The sequence below is a fragment of the Camarhynchus parvulus genome, chromosome 1A (assembly GCF_901933205.1).
Source record: "Camarhynchus parvulus chromosome 1A, STF_HiC, whole genome shotgun sequence".
Lineage (NCBI taxonomy): Eukaryota > Metazoa > Chordata > Aves > Passeriformes > Thraupidae > Camarhynchus > Camarhynchus parvulus.
Genome location: NC_044586.1, coordinates 11,605,313 through 11,620,250, shown reverse-complemented (window position 1 = coordinate 11,620,250; position 14,938 = coordinate 11,605,313). Strand labels below are relative to the sequence as shown.

Here is a 14,938-nt window from a genome sequence, read left to right as displayed (position 1 = left end):
CGCACGGCCCGGCCCCCGGCAGCCCCTGCGCGCCCGCGCGCGCACCGGCGCCGCCGCCGGGCACCATGGGAGTTGTAGGCCGTGGGGCTGTGGGGACCCTCCCGGGTCGCGCCCTGCTCGGACAGCGCCGCGGGAGCGGGCGCTGCGGTGTTGTTGTGTCACAAAAACTGCCGGGTTTTACTACACAGAATCACAGAATCAGCGAGGCTGCAAAAGACCTCTGGGATATTTGGGTCCAGCCTGTGATTGAGCACCCGCATGTCAACTAGACCGAGGCACTGAGTGCCACCTCCAATCCTTCCTCAGACGCTCCCAGGGACGGTGACTCCAGCACCTCCCGTTCCAATGCCCAATCACTCCTGTGAACAAATTCTTCCTAATGTGAAAAGTGCATACTATATGGCTCTACGCAGATATTCACTATATGTATTATGTTGTATTGATTAGTAGCGCTGTATTAACATTTTAATAGTATGGTAAATGTAGTTTTGTAGTTAAAATGGAATTTTTGTAGTTAAAATAGAAACTATGTATTTTTTTTAAAGAAAGGAATGAGGTACTCGCACCGAGATAGCAGCCACAGGACACCTAAATCTTTCAGAGAAAAAGAATTTCTTGCTCCATTATCAGAAGAAACAAACCTCTTCCTGCCTCGCTCAGCCCTGAAGATGCTGTTAGGATTCAGAGGAAGAAGTTGACACTGACCAGAATCCTTTGTTTGAATGGAATTTATGCATCATGTAGGAGATGTATGAATATGCAATGGGCTATGTGTCCTCTTTCTCGCTTATTTTGCCCAGAAAGAGGCACCTGGACTGTCCATAACACTTTGTTTTTATTGTCTCGTATTGTCCTAACCTAATTGTTCAAATTTTTATTACTCCAATTATATTACTATTTTTATAACCATTTTATTACTATTACACTTTTAAAATTTTAAAAACAAATGATTGGCGTTTTTCACAAGGTATTATGGAGGTCATTTCTGGGGAAGAACAGAACTGGAGATCTGCTCCTACAAACTGCACAGTGAAAGGAATTTTCCTGCATTTCTGTTCCCATATTGAGGATTGCAATGGACACACGTGGAACAGCTGTATTTATTTTGTTTGCTTTCTTGGGGATGTGTTTTGTTTTGCTGTGAGGCTCTTGGATAAGCATCTGAAATTCTGTAACCTAGATGTGTAATGATAGGTTAGGTTGAGGTGTCTTAGGAAGTAGGAAACTGTGTGAAATCTAATACTCAGCTGTGTTATGAAAAGAGATAGCATGAAACCAGAGGATGACTTGTGATGTGAGATCACAACAAATAACCCATCTCATCTTCAAATGTCTTTCCTTTGAGTGCATTTTCTGAAAGATAAATTATGAATATGCTGGCACTGTGTTAATTTGGACTTTTTTCTTTCTTGTAAACAACAGAGTAAAAAGGCTTCTGAAAGTTTCAAGTTTTGGATGGCATTAGAATTCTTATTCTTGTTCTATACAAATTAGTCTTTTGCAGTCTTCATGTCTTGAAACACTCAAATGTCAACGGAAAGAACAAGGCTATGTGTTCTTATTTGTACATCTTTTCAACAAAGTTTCTCATTCTTGGCCGAGGAATTTCACACTGTTTGTCAGAGGGATAATATTTTGTGATAAAAGCATAAAGACAGCTAAGTAAATTGAAACACTCCAAAATTCCGTGTATTCAGCACAGAGAGAAGCAGTTAATGTGTGTAAAATTTTGGGAAGAAGGTCCTGAATTAGTGGTGAGGGCTTCCTGCCACACAAACATTATCCAGTGGTTTCAGTCATTAGCTCTCAGCATCCTGCAGCTGATGACTCCCAGAAATCATTAATACCAAAAAGTCATTTGGCATCCACCTCTCCAGCTTCCAGGACAAAAGGAAGTGTTTCCCTGACACAGCAAATAATCTTTTTAAAAGATTAGCTGTTCCCTGTCAAGGCTGATCCCCTCTCCTTCCTCGAGTCTCTGGAAGGAAAAGAAGGAAGGAAGGGAGGAGAAAAGAAAAGAAGAAAGGAAAGAAAAGTAAAAAAGCATCCCAGTTGCACAAGACAAGAAGCTGCTGACTCCCAATGAAGTGGATAAAATCACCTTATTTCTCTATGCAAATATCTTTTCTCCTGCTACTTTTATTTTGCTAAATGACCTCATGGACACCCCTGTGAAATGGAGAAAGTGAAACCTGGTTTATGTCTTAATTTAGACCAGAAATTGGACATCTCAGCAAGAGTGTAAAACTGGAAGAGAGTCACAGAGGAACAACAAGGATGATGAAAGGTGTGGAACAACTTCTATATCAAAACCAACTAAGAAAGCCAGGAGCCTTCACTCTACAAAAAAAATGGCACAAGGTAGCAAGGACCAGAGGTCTGTGTAATCATTAGCAACCTGGAGTGGGTGAAAGAGAATCAGGTTTCTTTACTCTCCCTTCCAGTAGAGAGATTTTGGGAACATCTAATGAAAGTAAGAGCCAGCTCAGAACAAAACAGAGTTGCCCCATACGGATGCTTTGGCGACCTTTTGAGCCCCTTGCCAAAGGATGCTGTAGACAGTAAAACTTTAAATTGGTTCAGATGTTGCATGGATTAGTTTAAGAAGGAGAAATGCATTGCACGTAGAGAAGCAGCCCTGTAGGGGTCAGATCTAGCTGGGGCTGTTTCTGAGCTGGCAGTGTTTGGGAGCTGGGGGAGCAGCATGCAGAAGCACTGTGTGCTCTCGCCCGTTAGCCTGCCCCACTATGGCTATTCTTAGAATTTTATCAGTGTAATATTTCAAAGAGCACACAGAGGAAATATCAGTTGCTGAACCAAGCTGAGAGAAGCCAGCTTGCCCAGCAGAGATGTTGAAAGGCCTGTCAAGGGCTGGATGCACCAATGGAGAAGCACAGTGAAGATGGAGGAAGTGAATTAAGGAAGGAAGGCAAGAAAGTACTAAAGAAGATATAAAGCTTAAAAGTATCAGAATGCTATGTTTAACACATTTTACATTTCTGGCTAAAAAGTGAGAGCCAGAAATACCTCTGCTATGAAGTTTCATGGCCTGCACCAGCAGTTACCTCAGCCCTGTTGAGGACTGTGCCAAAGCAATAAATATTTTAATAAGCAATGGCTGTGTGTAGCTTTAACTCTAAATTTGCATGGCTGACTTGCTGAGCAAAAAACTCAGAGATCTGATAAAGAAAATAGTAGTCAGACTGGTTATTGAAGTTAATTGACATGAGGACACAGGAACTGCCACACCAAATGTGACCTGATATCAATCTACTTCAGGACCTTGCCTAAGACCTTCCAGCATCAACCCTCTGGGGAAAATATAAAAATGCAGTAATAAGATCATTCTAAAACTGTATGTTAAATTATTTTGATATGGCTGTAATATCTGAAGTGGACAGTTCAATATTTCTTCCATGTTACTGCAAACTAGATTGCTTTATTTAATATAAAATAGGGTTTTGTCTCATCACGCTAAATTCTTGGCTCCAATGACAACCTCTGGTGGTAAATTTCATGATCTAATTATATATAATGCAAAAATTCAATTTGATATGAGTTTTGTATTTGTCATCTTCTAATTTCCATATAATCCTCCTTGGTTTTATGTTTGACATCAGGAGAACATTTCCAGACTTTTCTCTCCATGATATGAATTTCTTTTTAGTTTTGCATCATCATTTGCTTCAATTTTTCTTAGACAGCTGAGTCTTTTTTACTGGCATACTGACAGTAATGGACAAGCCATTTGCCATTTACTTCATTTGTTCCAGACAAGGAAACCACAAACTAGCACCTCAGCAAAGCATTTTTCCTGACATCCTCTTTTGTCTAGAGAATTATTACTGAAATATATCAAGTATGTAGTGTAGCATTTGTGCCTCATATATTCATACTGCTTTATGCTGCAGAAACACCACTAGCAAAATACTTCTATAAATTATTTCTTACTAATGTCACCTTTTGGAGCCATGCAGTACAGCAATTATATGGGTCTGGCAGAGATCAGATTTTATGTGAAGTAAAATTGGATGGTGTTTCTGTATTCTCCGGAGCAACCTTGTCACAGATGTAACTGTAACAGTTTCTTACACCAGGCACCATTAGAAGATGAGATAAATAAATTCCTGAAATCTCTTGACAGAATGACTCTTTGTTTGGCTGCTTTACACAGATTTCCCAGGCTGAGAGATTCTAAATCTTGCTTTTTTTTTTTTCTTTTCACAGAAGCAACAGAAGTCAGAGGTTTGAAATCCATATTTCAGGAGTTCTGCTGAGCTAGCAAAGCAAGCTCTCCTACGTGCTTTGGCTGGCTCTAAGAAATCACAGTGCTGATAGGAATTCCTGAGTGTGAGGAACGTGTTACCTGTGCTGACACCCAGTCTCTGACAAAACAAACATCCTGGAACAGGGATGCAACTTTCCTGGACAATATGAACTAAAAAACTGAGAGTTCCTTATATTTTCTTAATCTGAACACTGGGAGAAGAATTTATGAAAATCCACTGGCTATTTGGGGTGTCAGACAACTTCTGGTAAAACTTGTTTGTGAAACTGGAAGCAGGTTTCAAGTTAAGGGAGGGGAGAGCAGAGGTCAAGAGCCACAAGGCAAGCACAGCAGTCAAACCTCATAAATCAGTAACAAAGCCCAAGCACTTTGGTATTTGGAAGACATCAGCTTTTCTCATGGGGCCAATAGAGATAAAAACTTAGGTTGGAGATGAAGGTAAAATCTGTATCCTTGTGGATTCCTGTGCAGCAGCGCTCCCTCCTTGCTGTAACTAGGGTGGTCACTTGAAATAACAAACACAACACTGAAACAGTTGCTTCAGTAAAAGACTTTCACCACCCCAATGATTTGCAGTACAGTTTTCAGGTGAAGACTCTTTATGTTAAAGGACCAAGGTTTTGGGAATAAAAGCAATAACCTCCTGTCTGCTATCAAGTGAATAACTTTTATTGCTAAACAAAATGCACACTTAGCATTCAACTTCGATTTCAACTTAGCATTCAACATAAACAGAAAAGAAAAAATCTTATCCCAACCAAGCCTTACCTCAACTAAAACTTGCTGGTCTTCAGGAGGAATTGAGCTTATGTCTTCTACTTCTGGATCTTGTTGTTAAAGAAGACCATCTCCTGTAGTCTTTTTAAGATAAAATAGTATGCCAAGAGGAGCGTTTCTTATTCTTGTGATGCACATTTTCTTGTGCACGCTGCTTATGATTGGCACAATTTTAAGTTGGCAAGGTAACAATTGAACATATGGGATTTACAACATCCCACCCTGCTTGTAAGAGTAATGATAGCAGGCACTTCATGTCTCACCTGCCACGCTTTGCTTTGCACTGCACATTCATCTGGAGGCATAGGGATGCAGGTCTTTCCATGTGAAACACAACTGCAGGATGCACTTCAGCATCTAAAGGGCATTCAGTTCAAAGGACCAACTTAGTGCTAGTCTGAGATCAACTTCCAAAATACAGCATAGATAAGGTGGCAGGCCTTGTGCAAATGCTGTGTCCCAGAACGTCTGGCTGTGATATTTGGATTTACTTTGCAAGAAATTTTCAAGACAAAAGAGGTAATGCAGGTGGTTCTACATGCTAGGCAGTACATTGAAACAGAACTACAATGAAATCCTTTCTTCCATCACAGGCTCATTAATTTAATTTCACACTGAGAGAAAGCTCCCCTGTTCAGTAGCAGTCAGAGTCTAAAACCCATTTCCCCGAAGCAGGAATTTCCCCTTACCTAGAGTTTGGAAAACTGAGTCATGCGTATGATATTAAAACGTTCAAAAGAGAGCACAAACCTCCAGCCTTGTTTCCAAACACAAGCTCACAGAATCAGAAGTACAAGTTCAGTGTCCAGTGAACCCAAGAGAAAGTTCATTTCCATGTTCTCCATGCAAGAGAGCTGCGACTGCCTGGCTCCCAGACAGGAGTAGGAAGGGGCACGAGAGAACAGGAGGCTACTAGTGGCCAAAGAGAGAGTAATCCCAGATTCTGCTCCCAGAACAATCTCCATTTCTTCAGCCACGTGTTATTTTAATGTTACAAATGCATAAATCAAATCCAGAAACCTTTGGAATCTGTAAGTTAAATAAGGTAGTATTCAGTAAAATTTGTATGAAGATGCTTTGGGATCTGGAAATTCCCCTTACCCTAGATTCCTAGTTAAGGATCTATTCCATAAGGAAATGCTTCTGACAACAGTAATTTCCTTCATTTAGCAAACAAAAAAAAATCAAATTTAGCAGTTAAAAAGTATCAATGAATTTTCCTGGTAAGATCCAGATGGTTGGAGGCCATGCCAACTCTGACTGGGGCAGGCAGCACATGCTGCTCATGACACCAGAGCATTGTGCTTTTGAGACAGAAGCACAATGGCCAGACTTTGGAGTGTGAAATCATCTCTGGAGAAGATCACAAGGGAAACTTTCTCTTTTTGTATAATTGTATATATCCCAAACAAAGGAGTGTAAATGCCTTGCTAACAGCCTACCGCTGGTATACAGATGTTACAAATCATGTTTATATTCATGAATATTCATTGCCTAAACAGTAGCAGGCATGAGAAAGTCTGAATGGGAAGCTTAATAGGAAAAGTATTATTATTGTTATTTATATTATTATTTATTAATTTTATTATTATTTATTATTTTTAAAGTGATTTAATTTCAAAAGCGACCACCACCATGCAACACAGACGTGATGTTCCTCAAGGAACCAAACACAAGAACTGAGTCTGGTGAGGCTAAATATTGCCATGGCTGCCTGGTGCACAGGGCCAAGAAGGCAGGGGGTGACAAAATGGTCACAATCATAGGGATCCCTCTGCTTGTCCACTTGAGACACCACCCTAAGCCTAACCAGCTCCAAATACTGTGTTTACAAAGGCTGGTCTGCCACTTCTCTTGTGTCAGGAAGCTCATGCAATGCCAAGAACAATTCTGTGGTAGTGAGGCAGTGTTAGTCAGGCTCTTCAGGAAAGCCAGAGGAGGCAACACATACCACTTCCTCACCAACTTGATGGGCTCTGGCCAATTTGCAGCCACATAGAAGTATCAGTGCTTATTAACCCTGCTGATTTAAAGGAAATAATTAGGACCTGTGGTGCCCCATTTCCCGTAGTTTGAGTTTTATAATTGTGTTCTCTTATTAAAGCACATTTTTAGGGTTAATGCTATTATTTTTGTCTCTATGCAGAAGGCATTGCATTGTGCTTAATGGGGAAAATTAGGCTTGGAACAGAGTACAGTACAAAAAAATCAGAAAAATCAGTAAATTAGATAAACAGAAAGGGAAGCATTAACCTCTGTGGTTAATCAGTGCTTATTTCAAATACTGATTTGTTTATGGTGTGTGCAAAGAGAAGAAGATGTAGAAATGAAACAAAAATTCTTTTGTGCAATTCTTTCCAATCAGGAGCTACCAAGTACTACAGTAACTTTTCGTCTATTTTGTGTTTCTGGGTTTTCTGCAACACTATGCCCACCTGCAGAAGAATACCAAGAATAAATCAGATACAATCAAAACAGGTTTAATGTGTGCAGGTGATGGAAATCAGAGGCAACTGCAACCAGTTTTGGACAGTTATAGGGCAAATCCAGCTAATTACCTGATCATTTTTTGCTTTGCATCACCACTTTAGTTCAGTGCATGAGATCATGCTGATCATTTAGTATTGAGTAATACTAAGAAAGATTTGGGGCTCTGCTGAACAATTTCCTTTATTTTTGCACTTTTCTGTGGAGACGGTGGTACAGAAATCCACAAAGCACTCATATAACATCCTGGTCACATTCCCATTACAGAAATCTGGACCAAACTGTGCAGATATCATTTATCTTTCCCACCTAGGATGTCATAGCATTAAATACACCCTTTATAAACTCAGAATACATCTTTCACCAACTTAGCAGTAATTGTGAGTAACCATCACTTCAGCAAATGAGATACCAGTGTTCCAAAACTGGTCCTCACCATCACATGCAACAAGAAATACAGCTTAAAGATTTTATCAGCAAAATGGGTAAGTGGACAAAAAAAACTAGTCAACCAGCAATACTTATTTAATGATGCTTTTATTTTACAGGATACAAATTTCTGTTTTTTTTAAGTACTCAACATGAATTAAAGTGCTTAATTTTTACAATTCTCCACCCACCTTAGGATAAAATATACATATATTACAGAAAATATGTACAATATCTTCAACATTTTTACATTCATATATTTCTTAACCATAAAAATGACGACTTATATTTGCACAACTTACAATGGCATTTGTATTTCACCTTTTTAATGTTATTCACTTTATTGCAAAACCAAAACAAATTTATAATTCTTCCAATTATAATTTTTTTAAAAAATCTTTTTGCAATTAAAATCAGAAATGCTTCCATAATGAAGGGAAATGAACGTTTACAGCCTGTAATTCTGATGTTAAACATTATAGCTGATACAGCTCCCACTAAAATTACTGTATTAATCTGCCTTAACAGCTGCAGAATAGAAAATACACTAGACAGAAAAAAAATAATATTTCTATTGCAAACTGTTCTCTACATGCAACAAATTTGGCTTAAAAATACCAGGGCACATAGATGCAAAAATGCTTTGATATAGTTCCCTCTTTTCTGAATGTTTCCACCATAAATACTTAATGAATCTACGAGGATGAACTATAAACAGAAGTAGGTTGGTGTTATGCAGTGGCTGAAAACATGTTTTATTCAAAGAAATCTGCTTGAAGATTTTGAGAAAAAAGCATGTTCTACATTCACTTGTGCTAGGAAGAGGAAGGGGTGAAACAAAATGCCATAGTTTATTCTGGGAAGAAATTTAATCACAAGGTTTCAAAGGAAGCTGATTGAAATGCCTCACTGGAATTAGCATGTTTGTGAGGGCTTCTGTGTTTGTTTTTATAGGCTGAAATAGTAAACATGCCACAATAGCAGATCTACCTCCATCTTTTTCTGGAAAGCATACTCAACACAATCATTATACATTCTATTTTGAATGCAGCACAGTGTATTTTTTTGATTGTAAAATACTGCTTGAAAACAAGTCATCTGAATAATAGTTTCAAATATATAAATACACATATATACATACACACACATACATATGCATATGTGTATATACACACACATATGTAATCATTAAATTAATGTTATCATCTGTTAAGGGAAAAGGAATTAGGAAACAATCTGACTAGCAGATTAAAACTCCTATCTGAGGAACATACTACAGTCCCATGGGTCAGAACCAACTAGATAAATTCCTCACACCAACAGGGCCACGGACTAGAGCAAAAAACATTAACCCCATGTATTTAATTTCAGATTTCAAATAACAGTACACCACAGAGACTAAGAACGATGCCCACTTCACCAATGGATTTACATTAAGGGTAGTCAGTTTTGCCACAAAATTACTTCTCTCCAATCATTTATTTTGGATATGTATTTCCAGTTGTTTACATTCACCCCTACATCCATTACCTCCATCTGAAGTTCACCTGAGCTCTGTGAGTCCAGGTGAGACCTGGTATCACACCAGCTCCCTAACTGGTGGAAGTTTCATCTTCCACAAGTGTCCTTATGTAATGTAAGGCAGATTCTATGTGAATTTCAATCACTGAAGGTATAATAGCTCCAGCAAGGCCATGCTAGTATATACCAGCTATATGGAGAAAGACCTTTTGTTATTGCTTAGGATTATTTCTACATGGAATGTTTATTTCTTTCCAGAAAGTCTTTCCTTCAGTATAAGAAATAACTACCCTCTCTTAATTTTATTTAATCTTTCCTTGAAATGAAAAGCTGATGATTTTTTATATTAGCTATGTGGTGAGGAACCCAAACAACCTGTCAAGTGTTTCCACATCTTTCCCACTTGTTTTAATATACGTATTCTTTTCCCCTCTGACTCCACTTGGAAGTCTGTGGAGCATACTTCTATAATCTCACCTACACTTTCCTTAGGTGGTAGTGTATTTACTCTATATTTAATCAGTGCCTTGCCTTCATCCATAACTTAAAAACATGAGCAATAAAAATCTTCTTTTCTAGGAAAAAGAGTTAGAATCTTTGAGGAGATTTATAAAGCACTTTGAGATGGTTTTGCATAAAAAGGTGCTACTATATATACATGCAATTAAAGTGGTTTAATATTCTATTCCAAATAGAAGAGAATGTTTTGTACTCTCAATATCTTTTTTGCACATATAAGTTAAATACACTTAGAAATAAACAGAACTACTTGGCATAAAGGGATTTGAAAATACTACATAATACAGGTTTCATAGCAGCTCTTCAACCAAGCAGGAGTACCTGATACCAAAAAAGAATTTTTAGAGGGCCTGGAGGAATGGTGCAGACATGCAGATATTATGATACACTATTTTCCCATGGTAGGGGGAAAAAATAATGAATTTCAAAAATATATTGCTATGATCCAAAAATATGAATGATAAATTTAAGTCTTGTTCTGGTTGAACACAGATAAAACCACTAAAATAACTTTTGATCTGCTTTACATCGCACAGAAGAGTGATCACTTTTAAAGTGAGAAACAAGCATTACTTGAACACAAGAGTTGCAAAACTTAAATAATTCAGCAGAGCCATTCACATGCATTCATGCATTATGAATGAATGCTTAGTTACAGTTTATTCCTTACACACAGAGCTTATGCTCACAAATTTAATGCCTTTTTTCTTTTCCTTGAAGAATTTAAGAATTTATCTCAAATGGGAACAGCTTCTACCTTGTTAGAATGATGGTTTTAATTTCACTGCTTTCATCATAATTCTTAAGCCACAGCAACTACAACTTTGTATTTGTTCCTCTGCAGTCATAATTTACAATTTAAAGTGAAAGTTTGGGATGTTGTTAGAAGGGCTTGTCTGTGGACAATGAAGACAACAGGGTGGTTAAATTTAGAATTTCTCCATCTTCTGATGTCCTTTAATATTGGTAATACACACTTTTCCCACAAAATACACACACAACCATATATTTGAGTGCCAAGGCATTCTGACTCAGAAGAGAACAATTCTAACCAAAAAATTGATTATGAGAACATGAAACTGGTTTCAGTAGGGTAGATAAAATATCCTGTACTATCCTGTATAAAATTTAATGGCTGAGAGCAAATGTGAGGCTAACATCCAAACAAGCAACTCCCATTTCAAACTGCTTGTGTCCAGATGCTGAGCTTCATGTGGGAGATACTGCCATTCAAGTAGCTTCAACTGTTCAGTACCACTGTAACAATAAGGCAATACAGAAACTGCTAATTCTAATCACTTAACTGGAATAGGCTTAGAATGACATTTGCAGGAGGAAACAGAATTTACTACACAGCACCAAGCTGGGTAAGACGCTGACCTGCTGGAGGGCAGGAAGGCTCTGCAGTGAGATCCAGACAGGCTGGATCAATGAGACAAGCCAGCTCCAAGAGGTTCAACAAAGCCAAGTGCTGGGTCCTGCACCTGGGTCACAACAAGCCCTGAAGTACTACAGGCTTGGGGAAGAAAGGCTGGAAAGCTGCCGGTGGAAAAGGACCTGGGAGTGGTGGTTTGACAGCAGCTGGACAAGAGCCAGCAGTGTGCCCGGGGGGGCAAGAAGGCCAAGGGTGTCCTGACCTGTACCAGCAACAATGTGTCCAGCAGGACCAGGACAGTGGTTGTCCCCTGTACTTGGCACAGGCGAGGCTGTGCCTCAAATGCCATGTCCAGTTCTGGGACATGAAAGACAGGATAAGAAGGACATGGAAGTGCTGGAGTGGGCCCAGAGAAAGGCAACAGAGCTGGTGAAGGGTCTGGAGCACAAGTCCTGTGAGAGGTGGCTGAGGGAGCTGGGGGTGTTCAGCCTGGAGAAAAGAAGGCTTAGGAGGGACCTTATCATTCCCTGAAAGGAAATGATGGCAAGGAGGGGATTGGTCTCTTCTCCCAAGAAACAAGCAATAGCACAAGATGAAATGGCCTCAAGTTGCACCAGGGGAGTTTTAGATTGGATTTTAGAAAATATTTTGTCACTAAAACAGAGGTGAAGCATTGGAACAGGCTGTCTAGGGAAAGGGTTGAGTCACCATCCCTGAAGGTATTTAAAGGGTGTGTAGATGTGGCACTTAGGGACATGGTTTAGTGGTGGCCTTGGCAGTGCTGGGCAATGGTTGGCTCAGTGATCTTAGAGGGCTTTTCCAACCTAATTGACTCTACAGTCATATCATCATATTTTCACTATAGCTCAGACCTTCCTATCTGAGAACTCCTTTAAAGCAACTTCTTCCTTTACCCTCCACACCTTGACCATGGAAAACTGTTTTTATACACTGGGATGTGGGAAGACAACTCTCCATATCCCACAATTGCACTTGAGGCTCTTGTAGAAGATACCCACTCTTGGGAGATGGCCACGAAGGAAAGAGAGCCAAGAGTTCTGCTTGCTTACCTGAATGTTCCCCCATCCCTTGCCAAGGTATATGTAAGATTACATGTATTAGCTAGGGAGATCTTATATTACCTTGGCAAAAATCCGATGGTATTCACCAACATGAATCCAACCAGGCTTGAGCTGCCCATTGCTAAAGGTAAACACAGCTGCCAGTAGAAGTAACTTGAAATCTCAAAAAGAATTACAGAAGAGCTTGCACATCAGATAAAAGCAACACCAGGATTATATCCAGAACAACCTGGACTCAGCGAGCACCCAAGGAAGAGAATTCAGAATAGACATGCACCAAGTCAGCTGGAGAGTTAGTACCACACCATGTCCTGATCATTATTAACACTGGGGTAAAGCTGCAGAATCTAAAGGATATGGTAGATCCTGGATCTGTGCAGGTGAGAGCAAAATCCACCCCACTAACATTAACTTACATGATATTCTTCTGAAGGAATGATGACACTGCATGCTCATGTGTGCTTGATACTACAAACAGGTATGAATCCCTTGCTAAATGCAAAATGGGTTGGGGTTTTTTTTCCCTATAATGTTGCAGAAAGAGTAAAGCAGGAGTAGGAGTTCAGTGGATAGTTTGCTTGGCAAACTCATTATAAAAACCCAACAATTTAAATCTGTCATGTTACTAACAAAATTGAACCTGAGCTCTTCAGCTTGACATGATTTAAAGTACAGATTGCAGATTTATTGAGAAGTAAGACTTCTGAATGTTCTTAAGACAAGCTGATTGTAGAAGTTAGGTATTTTCCTTCCTTAAAGGGTTTCAAAAAGGAAAGACAGCAATGATTTTAATTGATAGTCAATCACTACCTCTGAGTTTGCCATATTTCACTCAAGGATATTACAGTAAAAATTTTATGGAAGTCTTTTGTCTCTATGTATAAAAACTCATAGGAATGGAAGTTCATAAGGAACTTAATATTGTAAAGCCAGTGAGTCCTTATATCCAGAAGCAGAAAACAAATAATGTTAGTTCATAAAATTGCAGATTTGCAAGCTCAGACTTCATACTAAATTTTTATAAACCAGGCTCCACTTTAAAACAAGAATCTTTGAAGATTGTTGTCATAAATAAGCATTACAATACCTAATCTTCTACAAAAATTAAAAAAACTTAAGTTCAAATTGTTCTTTTGCTCCAATAACCATAATAGCAAAAATACACATTCCCAGAAGGTTACTAGAATCTGTTGCTTTTCTCAAACCACATACTGCATTTGAGCAACAAACTACTGCACTCTTAAAAGCTAACAGTGATAGGACACTGAAGAAAAGCGACTACTTGTTTAAACACAACTGGAACTCATTTGTCCATTGCATGCCACTTACATTACTGCTAATTTTTTGATGCATAAAATATCAAGATCTTTAAGTGTCAGCTATTAAAACAAATCACTGAACAGTATTTTTCAATTTAGGACTGTGTTTAATTTCAAATAGAAAACATGCTTTTTAAAAAATAAATTATTCACTAATAAGAACCCAGTATCAAGAAATCAAAGCAATAATCAAGTATTGTACATTTTTAATACTGTACATATATTATATATAGTTTTCTCATATTTTAGGTATTTATTTCTACATTGAAAATCATTAGATTGTTTCCTTGATAAATTGAAACCTTAAAAGCCAATATACCTGTGAAAGCAATTTGCATTACTTTAATTAAAAAGATACAAGTGAATACAACATATGTACAGAACTGTGGAAATCAATCTATAAACGACATACATTGAACCAAATTGTCCCTGCATATTTAAGTACAGATCTATTTTGGCAATGTGGAGGTATATCTTTTATCCTGTTGCAAGTCCTAACATGTAAGTAGGAGGCTTCAAATATTTGCATTCTTAAATGTTAACTGAAGAGCAACTGGATTTTAAAAAAATTGCATTACAACGAACAAGTAGTACAGTAAAGTTAGTAAGTATTTTAATAGCATTCACATTTTTTTTAAAGTCTCTGAAATGGACCTGTACATCACTTTTATTGACAGAACATAAATATAAGAAGATCCCTAAAAAGACCAGAATTCGTTCCCAAACATAAAGTGCCAAGATGTGTATGGTAGTAAGAAGTTTCTTTTTCTTTTTTTTTCTTTTTTTTTTCCTTGATTGAGCTAAGAAAGGTTAACACAAAGGTTAACCACAATTTCAACTAAAATTTTTAAAAATGCCATGTGCTCCTGTGCTTCAGCATTCAGATCATTTAGAAGATTCAGGCTGCTCTTCTAAATTCACTTGCAGTTCATTTTGACATTCTGGTGTCTCACCTTTGACAGCTAAATGGATAACTTTTAGCCACTTCTGTTTCAGTTCCTCATTGTCTGCAGCAAAGCTGTGCACAGACTTGGACTGGGTCAGTTTGAAGCTGTGGGGGAGGTCAGCACTTTTTGGAGTGTCATCCACTGTGTAGCCCAGAAGAGGAATTGTAGCCAGAGCTTTTACATCCTGAGAAGAA

General features: G+C 38.4%; 1 protein-coding gene across 1 annotated transcript in view; it reads right to left on the bottom strand.

The window, feature by feature from the left end:
• Window positions 1–12,111: 12,111 nt before the first annotated feature.
• FGD4 (FYVE, RhoGEF and PH domain containing 4) overlaps window positions 12,112–14,938 on the bottom strand; it is a 104,332-nt gene continuing 101,505 nt past the window's right edge. The window contains exon 17 of the mRNA XM_030960028.1: window positions 12,112–14,928. Coding sequence (XP_030815888.1) covers window positions 14,683–14,928 — 246 coding nt within the window. The 3' untranslated portion in view covers window positions 12,112–14,682. The remainder of the gene's footprint in view (window positions 14,929–14,938) is intronic.